Source organism: Leptonotus elevatus, chromosome 8 (assembly GCF_054856555.1).
Source record: "Leptonotus elevatus isolate MCC_2025b chromosome 8, RoL_Lele_1.0, whole genome shotgun sequence".
Classification (NCBI taxonomy): domain Eukaryota; kingdom Metazoa; phylum Chordata; class Actinopteri; order Syngnathiformes; family Syngnathidae; genus Leptonotus; species Leptonotus elevatus.
Window position 1 is genome coordinate 8,177,277 of NC_141246.1, and position 22,266 is coordinate 8,199,542.

General features: G+C 41.1%; 1 protein-coding gene across 3 annotated transcripts in view; it reads left to right on the forward strand.

The window, feature by feature from the left end:
• Window positions 1–22,266, forward strand: part of sdk1b (sidekick cell adhesion molecule 1b) — a 249,036-nt gene that overhangs the window by 73,354 nt on the left and 153,416 nt on the right. For all 3 annotated transcript variants that reach the window (XM_086082687.1, XM_086082685.1, XM_086082686.1), the window contains 3 exons: window positions 10,208–10,364; window positions 15,899–16,005; window positions 16,078–16,225. In XM_086082687.1, the coding sequence (XP_085938813.1) occupies window positions 10,208–10,364; window positions 15,899–16,005; window positions 16,078–16,225 (412 nt within the window). The remainder of the gene's footprint in view (window positions 1–10,207; window positions 10,365–15,898; window positions 16,006–16,077; window positions 16,226–22,266) is intronic.

Consider the following 22,266-nt stretch of genomic DNA (forward strand, 5'->3'; position numbering starts at 1 on the left):
ATTTCATATCTTTTCTAAATGTACATTAAAATATAAGTTTACTCTTGTTAACATGAAGGTGAAAAAAAATGGTAAACTAATAGAAATATGGCTGCATCTTTTAGTGATTTGATACAGTAATTACATAATAACTTATAAACTTGAGTTAAAATGAAAAATATATATTTGTGTTAAGGTAATTTTTCTGCCACTAGATGGCATAATTGCATTTGTAAGACATTGGTGACAGCTCAGTGCATTTTTTCTTTTCATGTTAAGAGCTATCTATTTAATCTTTAACATGAAGTAACTTTTGAAATTCTGCACGTTTTTAAAATTGTAAAACACAGTACAACTCGACCCCAGTCTCCACAAATACTGTATATGCATTATTATTAAAATTATTACAGCTAAATTTTGAGGTCGACGTGTGTGCTGCGTTGCGACTGGAATTACCTCAGTACAAGCTTTTCCAAGTATGGGGCGGTCATTAATCACGCGTTCAAAAAATTAGTGGCGTTAAAGGAACTTTAAATTAACTCAAAATTAATGCACTGATTTTGACACCCCTAGTGAAAACACATTCTCATAAATAATGTATCCTTAGTTGACCAATTCTTCAGTTTATTCCTCACTTTTACAGTCCAATTACACAACTTGTGTGCGCATCTTCTGCAATAAAATAAACTTCAGGACCCCCGACTGTCGCTCTTGTCTAATGTGCGCTCGTCAGGCGATCAGAGCCGACAGTATCATGTAGCATTTGTGTGTCCTCGAGCAGATGTGCCCTGCAGGGTGGCCCGCCCCTTAGAAATGTCACTGATCACAGTCTCTTCCATCTGATTGCCTCTCGCTCTGTCTCGCTCTTGCTCACTCTTGCACATGCACTATTAGCGGCATTATTAAATGCCATAGAAAGCAATAATCCGACATTTTCGAATGACTCATAATTAATTTAGGTTAATAACGCGGCGTTGTTTAACATAAATAATAACATGCTTGCATTGGTAAGGGCCTCAAGCACAAATGATATCGTTTTGTGCAATTGCTCTCATGAACACACACATCCGCATTTAAATACAGTGGCGCCTTGATATACAACTGACTCGACTTAGGAGTTTTGGGAGATTTGAGCCGATATAAACACTTTTTTGCTTTGAGCAAACTTAAGATACGAGAGCTCGAGTGAACTCAGTTCAACGGAAAGTATTGCACTATTCATTGGAAAGAGGCAACAAGCTGTTTCATTCCACTGCCAGTTGGAGTTTACCATCAAGCTAATCATAGAACAAAGAGAATTACACCAAAGGGGAAGTCAACCCCCAAAATTGTTTCTTGACAATATTATGTTCTATGCAGCCCCACTAGTCTAAATATGGTATTGTGGTTAATATTGCGTTAGTGCAATATGATTTAAGCAGCAAAATCCAGCAGTTTTTATCCATGTCAGTAGGCGTCCATTTTGGCACTTGCTGTCACGTCAAAATGACATCGCAGTTGCTCAGGTCTCATGTATCAACCAATCACGGCTCATCTTCAGTTGACAGCAAGTGACAAAATGGTAGCCCCGTGAGATGGATAAAAACGGCTGAATTTTGCTGCATAACTCATATTCCACAAATGTAATATTAATCAGATTGTCATGTTTAGACGAGTGAGGTCACATAAAACATATTATTGACAAGAAATGTTTAAGGTTGACTTTGCCTTTAAATGAGGATGCATAAACTCTTAATTATTTACAATCTATTTAATTATGTTATCTCACTATATTTTTTTACAAAACACAATATTATATATTGTTATTTTTCCTCACTGAAATAGAGGTTGGAACACATTGATTGTCACATAACGAGCGCAGGAATCTAAAAAATATTTTCATCTTTTATTCATTTTTTTAAATAAAAAGCAAACGAGACAATTTGTTCCCAAACAGGACTCGATGCAAAAAAACAAACAAACAAACAAACCTCAAATTGGTAGGAACTCACCACAATGAATTAGCGGAACCACGACTGGCAACATCAACAAAACCAATGAAGCGACAAAAACGGAAAGACACCAGGGAAGCAAATACGAGAAAACTGACGAGACAATGAGGAACACCTGGACGGTGGCGAGAGGGAGCTGATAGGTTGACACAATAGACTGCGGGCTGATGAGAACAGGTGAAGAAAAAAACCTAATGAATAAAATGACATGAAAAAGGGAAAACACAGGGAAAACAGGAAACAAAACTCAATCTGATCAAAACCAGATCAAAATGACAATAACGGAATTTCCATTGGATTCCAGTGGGAGTGTTTTTAGCCACAAGTGTGGACAGAATGAATTCAACTCATATCTCAAGGCACCACTGTACGCTTGAATCGGGTTAAGTCAAAGTCGTGACCATTTCACCCAATGGCAGTCCGGGCACACATGCACCCGCTTGCATTTTTACGCGTCGTCGTCGGTAACTTATGGTCTGTTCTGACATCTGTCAATCAGAGAGTCGGGATCAGTCAGTCACCTGTCGGCTCCGATCTGATAGCTCTCAGTCAAAGCTTATGGAGAGCGCGATAGGAGCTGGCGCGGGTGCGGCACTCGGTGGGTGTGGAGGAAAGGATGCGTAATCTCCGCTGTAGTCTTTTAAAACAGCCGCTGCTATTGTTAGCAATTTAATGATAATAATAGCAATAAAGTGCTGGCACTACCCGCAGCCTCCTGTTTGGGAATTGTTGGAAAAGATAAGAGGATGTGTCTTGTAGCCGCAAGCCAAGGAAACATTTTGCTCCCGCGTGTGCATGCTTATCTGCTGTTTTGCCATCCAGGAATAGAGCTTCTCATCCTTGAGCCCGTGGCGCCGCTTCCCCTTCAAGTTCAGCCCAGCCCTTTACGAGTCAGCGGGTCGCCACACGGGGGTTCCCGGTCGTGGGGGCCACTTTAGCTTCATCATGAGCTCAGGCAGGAGGTCGTTCCTGATCAAGTGTCTCTTATAGCATTCTTAATTGGTGTGTGTCAAAGACCTGCATCCGAAGTGAATTTACATATTACCAAGGCACTAATTACATTTGCTGATTAATACTTACATGTATTTAGCACTTTGCTTTTGATTAAGTGTACCTGATTAAAACACAAGCATGATTGAACTAGTTGTTGCTACATTGTGAAGTGGAAACGTGATACGCTCCAAAACGCTACTTGACCTTGTTTGTTTTCTGAAGCCATATTATTATTATTATTTATTTATTTATTTTACATAGGAAATCATTTCTGATGCATAGGGGTAAACACGTACTGATTTGAATGTAGCAGGGTTGCCGGGGGTCCTTTAAAAAGTCTTTATAGGCACTGAATACGCAAATCTAAAATCAAGGTCTTAATTGACATGAAAGTTTCTTAAATCAAACTTACAAAATGTTAAACACAATAAGTAGGACTGTGATTTTAAATAGTCTCAAATCTCAAAATTTACATTTTCCAAAAAATAGGTATAGGCGATGTCGATAAGGTATCGGTCCGCACAACGACGGCCGATACTGGTATCGCCCTCTTGTGTCCGTTTTATGATCAGGAACGAAATTAGAAGGTTAGAAATTGCTATTAATTTCATGCAATTTGAAGGGAAAATGCTATACTGGCAAATATCTTGATTTTTTTTCTGAACATCCCTAAATGTAACTTTCCTTATCTGTAGGACCGCTATGTAGCCTCACTACACTAGCAGAGAAATAGGCTACATGCGCCACTGCTGCTGTTTTGGTTAGCAATGCAGTACAGATTAGCTCAACTGTTTAAAGTTGAATGCCCATGCACTGTATATCTGATATGTCTAAGAACTGAGATAATGACACTTAGTACACAAAAAAAAAGGAAAAAAAAAGTAGGGATAGATGAGTACTGATAGGTATCAGTACTGGGCCGATACTTGGCTTTATTTCAAGGTATCGCAATTGTGACAGCACCCTCTTGTGGCTGTTTTACAATCAGGAGGTAGAAATAAGAAGAATAGATAATTGATATTAATTTCCTGCAATTTTAAGGAAAAATGATTAAAATCTTAGGATGTATAGTTTTTCTCCCCCTCACAAGTAAACAAATGCCGCATGAACAGCACTGGTTAAACTCTTCTCGTGTTCATCTAACTATGACCTAATCCATCATCCTCATCATCATCAGCCCCTTCACCTTGCATTGTCTCAGTAATTGCACCCCCCCCCCCCTATTTCTTTCAGCGTGCTATTAACAAGAATTTTTTTTAAGCTCATCCCATCCCCAACCACGGTGTCGCCCTAATTGCGTGTTGTAAATGCCTGTTAAAACAAGCGCAGGCGGATTTATTAGATCAAAATGGACTAGAACTCATTTGCACCCAATAATCAAAAAGTCTACTGCAGTGGGGGGAAATGCTTAGCCGCACAAATTGCTACTGCTTATTAAAAGTAAAATTACATGTCATAAAAAGGACTGATTTAGGTATTTTCTCCCCTTCGTTCCCATGCAGCAAAGATGTGTGTGCGTGCGTGCGTGCGTGTGCGCGCAGCGAGACAGCGAATCAGTATTCATCATCAGTCCATTCTGTCAGCCCAGTCTCACGACAGGGGTGTAGCTCTATGAAGATTAAGTGATTTTTCTAGGGTGACTGCCCCCAGTGGTGACCTCTCCCACTCCAAATCATTAACACCGCATGGTTCCCACTGCCGATAAAACAGTTTTACGTTGGGCCGGCCAAATCGGAATTTCATGCCTCAAATCGAGGTGTGATCAATTAGCCTTTGCATGTTAATACCTCTCATTTAAGACAGACGGGGCGGGATTCGGTTAGATTACTGTTCAGACGATTTCATGATGTTTGCAATTATCGATGCACGCCGATAAGTTGTGACGGACTTCAACATGTGTTTATTGCGCGAGGTGGAGTCGCCGAACACATCGTTGGCCTTGCGCCAAGACATTAGCGAATGATTAATGTAACATGATTCAATCATATCCTCATTTTTATTTACCGTAGGAAAAGTCGTCCACAATTATTCACAGGCTTGCTAGGTTGGCACATCGGTTCACCAACACATGTATGTAAGATTGATGATTTCTCCTACCCCTATTTGCCAGAAATATTTTTTGTAATGAAATTTAAGATTAATTTTACAACATTGATGGGGAGTTTTCTCTCAAGATGACATTAGCTATGGCTGTTACGTTGGTAAGCATGACATATTTGCAATTGAGTGTTAGTAATGACACTATGATTTAAATTTTTGCGTTCAGCGTAAGTCTGACTCGAGGTGTACTGTACGCAGGGGCAGGCTAGACTAAGTGCTGGTATTTTTGCAGAATTACATTTTGGGCCATTGTGGGCGTGAACACAGCCAGCTTGTTTTGCTGTCCATTGAAGCAGCTGTTCTCCTTCCCCTTAAATACTGCAGACCGCCATTGGTGAATTATATAAAGTAGGCTTTTAGAGCTGCCAAAATGAATAGATTAATCGACAACTAATCAATTACCAAGTTAATCGACAACTATTTTAATATACAAGTAATCATTTAGAGCCATTGCTTATCTTAAATTTGTCCAAATCCAAATTCTAGCCTCTAACAGTAATTACTCTCAGGCTATTATCTTTTTTGTTTATTCAAAATAAGACATTTATAAACATTTGTTATTACTTTGGAAAAAGATGACCAAACTGTATCAGTTTCAAAAAGTCATGTGATATTGCTTAATTGTTGTTGTTGTTGTTGTTTTTAAATCACTAAACAATACTAAGCAAATAACAATAAATCTCAATAAACAGTAATTGACTCTCATTCACCAACATCCAGCTCACTTCACAAGCCAGACCCGCCTTTAAGGACGAACAAAGATATTCAACGTCGTGGATACCACATTATAGAACATGAGGATGGCAACCAAAAATAAAACCTGTCGTGATATGCATAAAGCTTTCAGATGCATAAAAACAGACCACAAGAAAATCATAGAGACTGCTAGATTATCCTCAAAGAAACCACCATGCATGCTCATCATTTCCGTGTTCCTACTAAAAAAATAAATAAAAAAAAATCTCCAAAATAATTGCTAGAATACAAATAGTAGCTTTTCATTTGCGTACACACGTTCACGTCTGCCTCTTTGTCTGTCCTCTCTGCACACTTTGGCGCAGTCGAAGCGACGGCCAACGACGAGGAGCGACCGTGATTTTCAATAGTTGGACAGGTGCTTAAGGCATAATGGCGGAGAGTGGTTTGTTGTCAGCGGGGCGACAAAGGCAGCGAAACATCCCGTTAGCTGACCTTGCGCCTCTCGCATGCTTGCTAGCGTCGGCCGTCTCCATCTGTCATTCCTAATGGACTTGGCTTTAAAGCACACGGTAGGATTAAAGGGCCACGAGGAGTGGAGCCAGCTATGAAGAAAGTGCAGATAAGTGAAATAGCCGGGGCACTTAAAAAAAAACAAAAAAGAAAACATTCACATGCTTCTATTTTTACAGTGTGCAACCGCGCGAGCCTTTCTTAGTCGAGTCGTCGGGTATGATCAAGCGTTAAGGTTGCATCTCCGCTTCTCGCGCACATGCACACACTAAGATGAGTCATGTCGCCCGTTCAACCGAATGGCCGAGGCAGCGCCGTTAGCCATCCAGTGAGGAATTTTTCAAATAAATTCCTATGGCCGTGTTAACACTTACTCACCGTTTCCTTGCCCTTCTCAACACACACACACACACACACACATGCGCACGCACACACGGACTCCCATATAAATCACGTGCAGATGGAACATTTCCCCCGTGTGCTCAGCGAAGGCAGCTATCAATCCAAAGTAGAGGGGGCAACTAAAGACGGAGAGAAGGGAGGAAAATGTGGCCCTGGGATCTCCGCAGGGAACAAGGAGTGTGGAAGCGAATGCAATGGACATTGAATGAGAGAGCTGCTTAGAATGTGCAAGGAGACTTGAGAGTGAAGCACTTGTGACCTTAAAGTACTGGTTGTATCGAATAACGTTCTGGCTGCTCGCCATCAGCTCGTGACGTGTAATCGCAGAATAGTTGAAGATTGTTGTGATTATCTTGACAACGGTGAAGTGATATCATTCATCCGTTTTATTTTTGTTTTTTTAGGGTAACAGGTGAGTTGGATTCTACCCAGCAGACAATTTAGAGCACAGGTGTCAAACTCAAGGACCGGGGGCCAGATCTGGGAACCAATTATTTTGATGTGGCCCACGAAAGCAAATGGTGTGATCGTTCCTTTGTCAGTGCTAAAATTGATATCAAAATTTCAAATCGTCCATGTTTAGCAAATAATATTGTTGTTATTATTTAGCACGAGTGTTTATCACCCTTTGGTTTGATTTGATTGATTATTGATTTAGATAAAAATGGGACAGTCAAAAGACAAGGTTGAGTCGGAGCGCCGCTCTGGTAGAATCTTTTCACAAAACTTGCAGTTTTTCGGTGTCCAAAAAATATGTGTTAAACAAGTTTCCAGTCCTTGTATGTTGAATAATTGAATAAGTTCCTTCAGCAGCAGAATTTCAAAGTCCTTTGGTGCAGGAAAAATGGCAAAGTCCCCAAGAAAAGTTCAACACTGTTGCTTTCCCCTCAAAGTACAAACTCTCGACAAAGTCAACCAACATGAGTTTAGATCCACAATATGATGTCCTTTTGGACAAACCCCTTTTCATTTGAGACAATCCTGTGTTATAAGTAAGACTATTTGTCTGACTACTGCAGGAATAATTGTCTCTACTGGAATCGCAAGTGACAGACTCAGTTTGTCACACTTTCGATGAAGTCTGTGATTTTGCACCGACATGTGCTGGTGACTAATGTGCACCTGCGGCCTTATCACTTTTGTTAGCGCGTTCAGCTTCGTTGGGGTCAGCCGCTACGTGATTTGACGCACGGTCCGAGGTCTGCCCGCGATGCTGTTTCATTTGCAGGGTTATGTTTATAGTTCAATTAAAAATGCTTGGTGATTTATTCCTTTTTTTTTTTTTTTAACAAATAAGGGTCCAACATTAACCGTGGCCTTTTGAGTCTGGGCCATACCTCTGTTGGGCCGCCATGTACCTTACAGTTGCTGACCTGACCGGGCCAGTTCAATTTTCATAAATAAATACGACGAAATCAACACATTCATTCTTTTTACCCAAGATATTTTGAGACATTTTTAACCCATTGCGCACATCTAATGCTCTAAGTGAAATTTTGATTGAAACTTATTGTGACTTGGCCGTCAGGGATCCTGCAATTTGGCTCATGGTATTGAAATAGGGCCATTAAAAAAGGGCAAGGTGTGTATTTGACACCTTATTCGTCCACACATTTTGGTTTATTATTGTGAATATTGCTGATAATTTAACAGTATGTTGCATTTTTAAATATAATTGACCCACCCAGAGGTGGCATGGACGTAGAGTGATTATATATCAATGTACCGGAGTTCTCAACACCGTCTTCACATATCATAAGGTGATTCTTACTGATCCGGGGAACTTGTTTACAAAGCACGGTCGAACTGCTATGTTAGTTAGCATCAGAGTTGAAACAAACTGTCCATTTGCTTCTATGAACTGAGAATATAATTAGAGTTACTGCCTGTTTGTTTTTTTTAAATTGTATACCTAATGGCAAATAATTTGAGGAATGCAGAGGTCTTACAGATACATCATGCAAGTCATTGTAGTATGACATTTATCACGAGAAAAGCAAGGATATTTAAACATTAACCACAATTAAATAATTGAAACATAAAAACAACAATAAAAGTAATAGACAAAAGAATAAATCTGTGTACAGATTTGTCATTGGAAGCAGCGTATTTCATAATTAGCTAATTCCACAGCTTTGAATTGCACACTGCATCTATCAGACTATGATTTTTGTCCACCATTCAAACGTCAAAACATTCCAATCATTATCCAAGTTTGTCAACATTTGCTTTGTTAAAACAAGGTTACCACTGTCCGCTCCCTTCTCAATCTTGATTCACTTTCGGTTCAAACAAAGTGGACGGTGAGGCGAGAGAAATGTTCGAAATGTATTAAGCAGTAAAGCAGGGGTGGGATCTCTCGTGCCACGAGTGCAGACGCAGTGTTATTGTTTTGATGATGCCTGCACCATTTGCCAAATCAAATGTATCTTGGAAAGCCGAGTGAATGACTTCAATTATTTTCTGGCTAATAATTGAACCTCCCACCTCCCCCCAGCTAAGACTCTCGCACACATATTTTATGAAGAGATATAATTTAATGGTTTTACTGTTACCTTTAATGGCTGCTGTTTCCATTTACACCCCCCCCCCCCCTTCATGACCTGCACCTTTTGTTTCTTCGCAAATGAACATGGTGGCCTTTATGTTGTGCATTACGTTGTACTGTCATCATCCTAAATGAGATTTGAGGAATTTTCACTTTTGCTTTTAGGAGCATAATCATTATCAAATGCATTAAGTTTGCATAGTTCAGGTTTTTCTCCGATGTCAGATGTTTTTCTTCTGAACCATGCTTTCATATCTGCCTTGGCATTTGCTAAATGCCGCAGGTGAAATTAATACATAATAAGAAGATTTAGTTCAGGACTTCCTTTTTTTGGTTCTGCTCTAATTTGGAGAGATGCAAGATCGGCATTAGATTGTGCATACTTTGTTTTTGTAAGCCTTTTCTCATGGCTCACTAAATGACATTGGTTCATTGCAAAATTCCCGCCTGGAAAGACATTTTCTGTGCTGCTCCAATATGGACAGCAATTTATACTGTCCATGTGGCGTTTCTTGACAAATCACACAGCGGAAGGCCTGCTGCTACCACCGCTGATGAAACCGCTGAACTCATAGAGCAGGCATTTTTGCGCCAAGCCGAGGAAAGCGTATCCGGAGGGCTGCGTTGTCACTCAGCATCAACAAAAGCTCGAATGCTTTGGAGGTTGATAGAGCTTTACCTGTACAGACTTCAGGTTGCTGAGCATCCTAATCTTCCATTTGAAGTCTTTGAACAACCTCAAGTTGATACACTTACAAAAACTGCAAAGCTGTCAAATGCTGTGGCCTCAGGCTCATGTCTGTCCAAATCATACCACGAGTGAAATAGAAAAATAAATAAATAATTGGTGATTTTATTTAAAGAACCAACATTTTGAATGTAAAACAGAAACAATATCTTGCTGTGCCATCCGTTAATGCTCAATGTTTGCCATTGTGAAAGTGTTAATTTATTGAAAACTTGTGTTTCTCTTTGTGTCTGTCAGAAGTGGCACCTTACCTGCGAGGGGTCGGCCTGGGGCAACAAGTGGTGCTGGAGGGAAACCGACTGGTGCTGACCTGCTTGGCTGGAGGCAGTTGGCCACTGCAGTACCGCTGGTCTCTCAACAGCAGCAACATCACCGACTGGACGCCGCAGTACAGGTCAGCTGCCGCCAACTGGCTGCCTTAGTCTTGTTGGCCCCCGTGTACGTGGCTAAATGGGTCCATTTTCATCAGTCACTTTTCATCAAAGAAGACAAATCTCTATCAACAGACCGTTTTGTTATTTTTTATAGGGACCTCATGGGATCACTAATCCAGAAAATTACTCTATTACATTAACATTTAATATTTTGTTTTAGTTCTTGGTCTATATTTCTAATGTCATATTGTAAAATAATTTGTTTTGACATAACAATCATGACCTTTTTTTGTCCTCGGTGTTTGGTTAGGTGGAATTAGAGCTTCCCACTGCCTTGTAAAGTGCTTGGCATCAATTTGGATTTATTTTGACGATAAATCCACTACATGTACCACATGCACTGATCCGTCAAGTATAATTTGGTGTTGTGCTGATGAAGTGCTGCCTCCATGAGTGAAAATGGCTGGCTTTCTCTTCAGATTCAGTGCTCACATAGTCGTCATGATAACATAAACTCATTGGCACTGTCAAGCCGGGTGGGTGAACTTGATGTCCTTTTATCAAGAAAAATTGTAAAAAATGAAATAGTGAAAAAAAAAATCATCTAGACAGTCCCAACATTTAGATGACAAACCCCCCCCCAAAAAAATATTCCACAATTCTGTAATTAGAATTTCTCTTTTTCCTCGTCCCGTGTAATGTTTGGTAAGCGCCAAGCTGTCCCTGTTGGCAGAACTGCTGCCGCGGAATAAAATCCATCATTCGTTTTTCATCATCATTGAAAATAGCGGCAAACTTGGGAGAGCCGATCCACTAAGAGGGTGAGACAGCAGGCGGTGTTGTGTAACACGTTGGACCGCGCTCAACTTTCTGGCAGCTGTAGTTTGATGAGGTCGGCACTACGGCAGATTGGCAGGGCGCTGTGTGTGTCGTCTTTGCACCGCTGTCAAAATTTATAACAAGTCTGATGTGAGGACAAACACCAGAGAGGACGCAAAGCCACAGGATTTTATGAGGATATTTTACCTCCGGTCGTTCAAAGATTGCTAAAAACAGCCACTTTTTTTAATAGACAACTTCAGAATTTCTTTACAAAACCCGTTAGGTTGTTTTCGAAGATTGATTAATTGTCTCTTTATCAGCAGTATGGCTGCCGTATTCAACTGGAATCACACCCAAGACCTATCAATGTGTTTTAGAGTTACTAAAAAGATGGCATTGGTATTTTTTGTTCCATTACAGCAGTTGCCTCCACCAAGGGGGTTATGCTTTGGTCATTTGTGTGTAATTATTTCTACAGATTTACAAGAAACTTTGCATAAAATCGAGGCACAGACTGATGATCCAATTTTGCTACTGAGCCATCGTATTTCCATATTTGGCGTCTTTCACACATGTACTGTAGAATGCAGCGTATGCGTTTTTTGTATGTTGGCAGGAAGACAGCAGCACATCCAACTTCTGAATTGTGAGGTTGGGACAGAAAACAGGAAAGCAAACCGTTTTTAAAAGAACGACAAAAGTTTTCAACCTTTTTCACAGTGATGGATTTTCGACAACAACTAAAGCCAGACGCTATTATATTTAGCGCTGCTGTCTGTCAGTTGAGGAAGTTGCAGTTGAGTGTAGATGAAGCGGAGAGTGACACAAGTCAGGTTTTTCATCACAGAGATGTGAATGTTAAAGCGGCCAAAAGTAAACTGTATGTTTAATAGTTTTCTTTTGTGTGTGTAGTAGATTACATCCGATTAGTAGATCAGATTCCAGTTCCAAATTTGCGCCTATTTAAAGTTAAATTACGATCTTAGGTATCAATGCCTGATGCTGATATATGTATACTTAGGGTGACCAAACACACACTTTTGCCCGGACATGTGCACTCTTTTACATCGTCTCTGGGTGTAAGTAAAAAAATATATAAAAAAATCATGAAAATGTCAGTTTTTCTTTTTTTTATTTTTTTATGTGCGTGCGTGCGTGCGTGTATTTGTTAGCTCACCAGAAAACCTATTAGAAAAAATCTCATACCGTTCACCTAAACCGAACACCAGGAGACCCGAGGGGACCAAAGAAAACCAAGGAAGGTGAAATCCAGCACCGACCAGACACCCCCCACCAGAACTCCTCCCCAGCCCAAGAAACATCCAGACCCCAACAAATCCAAAAAACATAAAATCAGGGAGGCCTCAAGAGACCAAAGGAGAGACCGAGAAAAGGAAGGAAGGACAGACGAAGCCGCGTGAGATCCGCAGACACCAGCCTCCACCGATTCAATAACCTGAGGAGGAAACAGATTGTGTCTGAGTTTCGGTAGATGCTGGTGTGGTGGATCTGGCATGCATGAAAATCTCCACCAAAGAGGGGAGCCGTCGACCCCCGCCGGAACAGAGCAAGCGCAACACCTCAGGGCCCCCCAGGCCGCGGCAGCGCCAAAGGACGACCCCCGGGCCCCGCCAGGGCCACCGGCCGGAGAGCAAACCCAGGAGCAGGAGCGCCCCCCGCCCCAACACGGCCCGCGCCCCCGGCCCAACGCAGCAGGACGGGGCACTGCAGGCCCACCAGGCACCCCACCGGCCCCCAACCCCCGCACCCCCCACGACCCCCCGCCCCCCATCCACCCCCGCCACCCACCAAAATGTCAGTTTTTCATTGCACGACAAATGGGAGACGCTGTGCACCGGGTTTTTACCACGTCTGGGAAAAATTAATGGCTCGTTTTGTGTATGCATGTTCTTATTGTTATATTTTATTTTTCTAGAAGTAGGTCAGTGTTTTACGTTCCTCCACATACTGTCCAGAGCTGGGTCAGCAGCCAACCGGTTTAGCTCACTTGTAATGGCCTGCACTCACAAGCCAGAAGGTGCAGGCTTGATCCCCACCCTCCCCATTTAAAAAAGAAAAATACAAAGTTGATCTCAGGACCTAGAAAAGTTGGGCATAGATTGTTATGTCATTATTTATTTATTTGTCAAATAAAACTTCAAATGAGAGTTTTTTTTCTACTTATACAGAGGAGGCATACGTTAATAAAATAGTAAAATATTTGGTGTCTTTGAGTAGACTGAGTAACATGTAAATATCTTGAGGCCCGCCTGAGTGTCCTCTTTTTTGGAAATGAAAATATGGTCAACCTTTGTGTAATGTGCCAAAAGAAATAATCATGCAAAAATCACATTATTGATATTTTATAAAGAAATTGTCAAGGGGTTAAAGTTTGGTTCTGTTTTATTAGAAGCAAATCTTAGTCTGACAGTTTCTTAGGCAAAGTAAGAATGTGTTTTCTTCCCCTATTGTCTTAATTAAAGACATAAATAAGAATAAGAGCATCCTGGTTTAGCTGCTTGTGTTTTTCGGAAAATATACAACTAATTGGCAAATCTCGCCAAAACACCTTTTTTTTCCCCCTGCATTCATATCTTCCAATTCACCGTGTTCTCAAATTCAGCCCACCCAGTAACAGAGGCAGCTAGGTCGATTCCAAGCCGCCCCCGCCAGTATAAGCTGATTGAACTTGTCCTAAATCATCCCGAGAATTGAGCCCTGCGAGCGAAGCAGCGACTGTGTCACCGAAATTATTGTATTGATTGGCATCTGTCAACACTGAACTTTGAATTTAGTGAGATATATACCAGCTAAAGTCGCAGGGTGCTTAAGAACTGCAGTGACGGCCTTGCTGCACCCGTCTAATAGAAATGTAATGGACCCCCCAGTATGACAGTGAGAGAGGGAGAGAGCTACTGTATTCTATTATGTTATGTGCTATTCCTGATTAAAGTGAATTATACGAGCCTTTGAAGGATGATGCCAGCATACAAACAATGCATATACAACATCCTACAGTACGTGTGTGTTGTGCGCAAAACTTGGCATCATACACTGACAGCCTGGGAGTTAAGTACTTGGCTGGCCTATTATTCATAATGAGCCCCTAAGCGATGTCCAGTTTTGTGTGTGTGTTGGTGTGCATATTTGCATTGGGGAGTTTGTCCAGCATGGCAGCAACCTAAATCCTACGCCAAGATAGCCATTAGGGAATCCCCTGTCCATTTAAAACTCATTAATAACCTCTCAGGAATAAAAGAAAACAACATGCATGCAGTCAAATAAACATGCCTGCCAGTGTAAGGGTGCCAAAAAGAGAACATTATTTTGAAGCCGACCTATGTCAACTAAAACTGCTCTGGTCAGTGGATACATTCCTTCGCCCTTTATCGGGCACTCATCAAATTCACTGGAAGGTTTTCCATTTTCTTTTCTTTAACAAAATAAACAAGAAAAGGAAATTCAATTAATAAATCATAATATTCATATAGCCCTGAATTACAAATGAGTCTCAAGGAGATTTACAAGTCCACATTTCACAAATATCAACATCTCACGGTGTGAACTCCCTCATCCGGAAAAGGATAACTCAGAGAAACATTCCGGCAAAAAAAAAAGAAAAAAGAATAAACCATTGGACGGGATCACAGATAAAGGGACCCCCTGTCCAGGAGGCAACATTATTCACATGATATGCTGTTTAGTTATTTCATCATTTATGTATTATTTATTATTTTGTCAGTTAATTTATGTTTTCTTTTACTTATTATTTGATACATTTATTTGTTTCACTGCAATTGAGAAGCTCTGTGAAATAATCTGTCACAGTGAGCCATCAAGAGGAGGTGTGGGCGGGATCAAAGATCTCATTGGTTACGGAAGGGTTGGGCAAATTGTTATTGTAACCTTCAGTATCATTCAACCAATCAGACTCTTGATACGTACGTAATGTATGTGTAAACATTACCGTTCAAAGGTTTGGGGCGAGTCACTGTTGAAATGTACTTTTTTTGTATCCGATGGGAAAAAAAAGGTTTTCTTTTAAAAATAACATTTATAAATGACCACAAACTTTTGAAGTGTAGTGTAGTTATATATGTTTTTATTAATGTTATAATTATTATTGTTATTGATATCATTGTCAGTTTACATTGATTATGGCGGTGCCATATGGACAAAAGCAATATTGTTATGCCTGAAGGAAGACCACATTTCCCATGAGGACAAGCGCTTTGCATCGTTTTTTAGCTCATGCCAGCGAGCTAAATGTGGGCCAATGTTGACCTTACTGTCCTTTTATCCCGGGTAGCTTTCATTTTCCTTTTTCTTTTTTGTCTCCTCAGACAAAACATTTCAGTTGTTTTGCAGCTTCTGCCAGGAAAGCAGTAATCGTGCGTCGACATTCAAGTTGACTTCCACCTTTGTAACAAATGGGTAAATGGGGAAGTGACGTATGCCATAAACCAGTCAGCACATTTGTAGTTTTTTTGTGTGGTAGTGTTCCTACCATCCTCCTCAAAATTGTCTAGTGCCAGTAAAAAGTGATACAGACCCCCTCAGGCTATGGCAAAGCTACCACTCAACTATGTTTAATCAGAAGAGTTATGGAAATACTTTATTAAGGTTGAAAGTTCCTTAGTGCCACTTTAAGTTACCAACCAGCTCAGTTTTATGAAAAGGCTTCCCACAACTTAACTATCATTCTATATTTGATCTCTTATGCCATCTTTAGGTTGTTTGTGCCGTCGCTGCAGAGGACTGATGCCGGCCTGTATCAATGCACAGTTAGGAACAGGATGGGCGCCATAATCAATGGGAGAACAGAGGTGCAAGTGGCCTGTGAGTACGAAAAACTCGAATCTACAGTGCAAGGGGTGGCATCAGTGATATGGTACGTAACATTTCCTCTAGTTATGGGGAGGTTCTCAGGAGAAGAGCAGAGAACGACAACGAGCCAAGGCCAGGCTGCCGTCCTCAGTCCGCCTCCCTTGGCGTCCTTCCCTCAACCCTTGGTCACTTGGTATAAAGACGGACACAAGATTATTCCCAACGATCGAATGTAAGTACCTCTCAGTAAAGCTGGATACACACATTACGATTTTTTACATATAAACTGAATTCTAAAATGTGACGGACCTCGCACACATCGAGGAAAAAAAACACTCTTACCGTGTGTGGTGTACTATGTCTTGTGTTTTATGATAAATAAGTTTAAATCTGTTTTAAAAGTATGGGAGGGGCAAGCATATGGTCTCTCTATATTGTGGATTTTCACTTAAAGCAGGTGGGACTGGCACACAACCCCCCACTATAAATGGGTGTTTCACTCTATATCAAGCAACAAGTTTACCACAATTGTCAAGAATACCGTAACCTTTTCCGTTAGACATCACTTTTTCCCCCCCAACACATTCAGGCTGCAGCCGAAATCGATTTTGATAAAAAATGTGCAGTTGGAACGTCCTCGTCGGTGAAAGATGAGAAAGATGTGTCGCGTGCCGGCATAACTAACCATTAAGATCACTAACTGCTCCCGGGCGTGCTATGGAATGAGATTGTCTGTGGCCTCTGTGTGCACGTAAATGGTCAGTCTGCTGCTTTTTCACTCCTTTAATGGCACTTCCCCAAAGCTCTACGGGGTCATTAACAAATAAACTCATTTTTATCATGTATCATTTCAACCAACAGCTTACGACGGAAGCCATTTTTACGTGGTGTTATAATAGAGCAATTATTATTTCAATTATAAAGTATAATGTTCTGCTCATTTAGCTCATCATTTGATGAATTTTGAGTTTGAGCTTTCATGAAAAGAACTTGAAGCAAAGGTGAAACTGCACAAAACTTGTTTCCTCAGGTCTCAACAATAGCATTTGTTAAGACATTCAATTTGAGTGTGTATTGATTGCTGCTTAATCCCCATATAGATTACTCCACTTTCACTAAAAGTCCTTGCAACACTTTGTTCAGTTTGTCTACTGCAAATTCCACACACTCTTATTTTTACAAGGCGCAATGATTATTATTATTCTTTTTTTTTTTACAGCATTCTGGCAAGTACTGAGCATTGTTACACTGTGATTGCACGGCAAAAATGGCAACAATATTTGGTTTGAAGCGCTTTTAAAAAACAACAATGGGAAATGTAGTGGGTACTCTTCTATAACAACATATGTTACCTTTGCCTTTACACTGGATTTGTATCAATATGGAAATCCGATACATAGACAAAAGGTTCATTTAGTGCTAGACCCCCTTGAATCGACCTTGTCATCTTACTAAGATAAACTCTCAATTTAAGAGTGCACACCTTAAGGACATGCTTGTATGAGGTGTGAAAGATCTTTAGAGCCCGGGCCTCAATTCCATCAAACACCTCCCATCCATCGCAAAGATGGTCATCGTTGACCCCTACTGATGTCACAGAATTTTCACTGAAAGTGTTCCCAGAAGAGTGTAAGCTGTTATAGCAGAAAAACGTTGGACCAACTCCATATTTTTTGCCAATTTTCACATCCCGTAATGGACAGATGTCCACATACTAGAGTGTAAATTAAATGCAGCCTTTCCTTCAGTTCTCCCTTTGGAATAAGTGTTTCATTCGATGCAATATGAAATGTGTATTTTTCCAAAAAAAAAATTGCTTACCAGTGAGACTGGAAATGGGGAGCTGCATTTAATGCCTCATATGTTGTCAGTGAAGCACTTTGTATTTAATAGAGAGAGGAAAATGCATCACATTCCTCCTTAACCCATATGTCCTTGACAATATCCTACTCAGTTGAATAGCAGTGTGAAACCTGGTCAAATATGCTGCCAAAAAACAGAGTGAAAGCATAACTATCACAGTGTAACTCCAAGTCAATCGCATTTTTGGGATATCAACCTGTGCAGTTAGGAAGCCGTAATGATTGTGAATCAATTTCACCTGCTGTTGAGCAAATGACGGACAAAAGATAGCAAAGAGAGGCAATTAGAAACACAACCCCAATTGATTCCTCGCTAGTTTTTCTCTTCTTCCCGCCATTGTCCTCGCCAATAGCGGTAGCATTAGGTGATATCTGCAGCACGCAGGAGTTGCTCAGGAAGTGCAGCTTCTCCAAACATCAATATGTGCCGTGGCCAGAAGTTTAGCGTAGGGCCAAGAACGTTGATTAGAGACTAGGAGACAGACTGTAGTTCCTGGGTCATTTTGCTTTTCTTCTCTCATTATCCTCACCAGTAGTGGTAACAGGCATTTTCGGCAGGTCGCAGGTGTTGCTTAGGTAATGTCCTCCAGATTTCCTGTAAGTCCAGTGGCCAAAAGGTTAGTGCGGTGTCAAGAGAAGAGATAAGTTACCAGGAGACAGACCAGTATAACAGGAACGGCAGAGAGGAGTTGGAAATGTCTAGCATGACACTCACTCTCCATTGCCTTTGAGGGGCGGCACCCAAGTCTTGGATGAGATCCCTAGAGACCATCCATCATCTCATCAGGAGAAACCCCAGATTTTGATGAGAAACCAAGAGACGTGCCATTATTTCTGGGTAGTTTCACTCTTCTAGACTCCATTATCATCACCAGTAGTGGTAGCATGAAGTGGTTTCAGACGCCCACAGTAGTTGCTAAAGTAGTACAGCTCCAAACATCCATATGTGCAGTGACCAGGAAGTTAAACAAAGTCAAGAGTGTGTTTGAGAGGTCAGGGGAAAGGTCAGTACAACAGGAACAGCAGAAAAAAGTCAGACATAGACTTATTTTGCAATGCAATCTGTCCATTGCTTTTGAGGGTCAAAATCCAGGTCTTGTATGAGATCCCTAGAGGCCATCTATCATCTCATCAAGAAAATCCCCAGATTTTCAGAAACGATCAAGAGATATGTCAACATTTCTTGGTAGTTCTGCTTTTCTACTCCCCCTTTACCTCACTAGTATTGGTAGCATGAGGCGGTTTCAGCAGCCCACAAGAGTTTCTAAGGTAGTACAACTCTTACAACCATCCATATGTGCAATAGCGAGGAGGTTTGAGTGACATGCCAGGCGACAGGAAAGTACAACAGGAACAGCAGAAATGAGTCGGGAACACACTTATTCCACTGTCCATTGATTTTGAGGGTTAGCATCCGGATTTGGGATGAGATCCCTAGAGACCATCCATCAATTCAACTTTCAACTCTTGCTATTTTCTCAACAGAATATCCAGTTTTTGATGAGATACCAAGAAACATGCAAGTATTCATGGGTAGTTTCGCTTTCCTACCCTCCATTATCATACCAGTTTTGGTAGCATGGGGTGGTCTCAGCATCTCACGAGAGATTCTTAGGTAGTGCAGCTCCTCCAAACACCTCCTGGTTACTATACGTATGCAGTGACCAGGACGTTAACACAAAGTCAAGAGTGTGCTTGAGATGTCAGGGGACAGGCCAGTACAACAGAAACAGCATAAATGAGTCCGAAACACACTTATTTAGCATGGCACTCACTGTCCATTGCCGTTGAGAGTCAGGATCAACGTCTGGGATGATATCCCTGGAAACTGTCCATCATCTCATCAAGAGAATACCCAGATTTTGGCACGCAAACTCCAAACAGGAAGACTAGAGCTGAGAGTTGGACCCAGAATCTCAGAACTGTGAGGCAGACTGGCTAACCACCATTCCACTATCCACTTTTCTGCGCCATGTTTTTTTGTTTTGGACAATTCATTTATTTGTTGAGCAGTCAATCAACCAAGAATAAATGGAAGACCTTGTCCGTTCATCCAACATCCAATTGTTGTTTTGATGCGGTTGTTTAATCAACTCAGGTGGTGTGATGTTGGCAACATTTCTGGGCTCTGATTAGTTTGACACACATGTCCGAATCTCATTTTCCTCCAACACACTCTATCGCGCTGCCTTTTCAAGCATGAGAATAATCTGGACAGAAACTTTTATTTCTTCATCTTGAAATGAAATTTCCCTGATTGGCTTGCCGCCCACACATGCACACTCACACGCTCATGAAAGCCGTTTGAAGACTCGTGCGTGGCACTTCCTTTGAACCTTCATAAGACTAATTTGCACCTTTCTTCACAGCTCCCCTCTTGTCTCGACAAGACACGTCTCCCTCTCGTCCGCTCCCCCCTCGCATCTTAGCTTTTTTTTTGCCTCCAAATTATTCTTTATGCCGCCACGTTCCCTCGGTGCCCTCAACTTCTCCGTCTCTTTTACGGTCATTACGGCATCTGAGAATATACTGTCGGAGAAGCTGTTAACGTCTGTTCCTCCGTGGACACATACATAAACACAATCTGTCTCCAAAGACCTATCTCACTTACATATACCTGGCCGGAAAGCTCTCAGCGTGCAGTCATGCGTAGATTGTGAGCTTGCTGGCTATGTGCGCGGTTCTGTGTGTGCGTGGTGACGCTGGCAGGTCCGGCGAGACGAGGCCAGATGGTGCCTGCCGGTTGGCTATCTTGGCGGTGACCAAGCTGATGATGTTGTTTATTGAGTTTATTGATCCGTTATGCGCTCCATCTCGCTGTCTTTTCAGCCCTTGCACACAGCTTGCTGATGTCCAGGCGTCTGGACTCAAAATTTCATGCGCACGCACGTGTGTACACATAATAGAGGAATAAACAACTTACCTGTATGTGTTTTTTCATGTTGGACTAGAAGCTTGTCGTTTTTAGGGTTCTTGCAAGCCAACAACATCAATTGATAGGAAATATCTTGTTCCAAGATCTCAGTCAATCAAAATACCAATTGGTGTTGACTTTCCCTCTCTCTCTATAGGCATAGATACACCAATCCGGCGTCGGGAGTAAATTACTGTCGTAAAGTCGGATCGAGTCGGAATATGTCAGGGGGCGTTTTCAGCAAATTCGACATGTTGAATTGGCGTCGGGGCATTTGATCACTGTGATTGGCTGTTTGCTAGTGAATCAGTGCACGGGGCAAGAAGAGGAAGTGACGAACGCGGATAAACAGTTCTGATGGAAAGCCTGGACCATTTTTTTCCCGCTCGTTTTGCGCATCGTCACCCTGCTCCATTTGAACGCACAATGTCTGTCTGGACAGAAGATCGGGAAGATGACTTTGTCTCTTTGGTTCAAGAGAGACCGGCATTGTATGATATTACCGTTAAAGGGTATGCCGACAAAGGTATGGAAGCCAAACTATGGCATGACCAGGGGACGCGACTGGATATCAATCAATCAATCAATCAATCAATCAATCAATCAATCAATCAATCAATCAATCAATCAATCAAGCACTCTTTATTTGTATAGCACTTTTCATACAAAAAAATGCAGCTCAAAGTGCAAGACAAATCCCCAGCCCACCGCCCCCCACAATACTGACCCATTAAAATAAAAAAAAATAAAAAATGCATAAACAAACATTCAAACAAAACAAAACAGAGGATCTAAGGCTCAGCACAGGGCAACCTAGCAACGAAAACACTATCTCCGGGAGCCCTCTGCGCCAAGACAGGGTCAAAAGCTGCGGCTGCAGACCCAACCGCAGCTAGTGCCGCAGAGGGCTCCCTCTGAGGAAACACTGGAAAATTAAAATTACCAGGCTAAAATAATTTTTAAGAACATAAGACCAAGCTAAAACTATAAAAAAGAAAATACTAAAAGAATAAAAAGAAGAGAGAAATAATAATATAAAATGCAAAATGTTCAAAACATAAATAATAAAAGACCCAAGCAGCTAAAAACGGGTAGCATATGTATATATATGTATGTATGTATGTATATATGTATGTGTATATATATATATATATATATATATATATATATATATATATATATATATATATATATATATATATATATATATATATATATATGTGTGTATATATATATATATATAGATATATAGATATAGATATAGCAGGTAGGTTTTACTTTTATGCTTGAGAAGTATAGCAACTGTTTGTAGTTAGTAAATATAATTACTTTTTAACGACATGGTTAACAACACCCTCAAAACACGCTCGGTTTCCGGTTGCCTTAAGGAATAATGACTACCGCCGCCGATGGCATGGAGGGGAATTACTTCTCGCGCATGCGCTGAAGGTACGTAATAGTCAGGGTCGGCGCGGTGTGTATTTATGTCATTTTTCT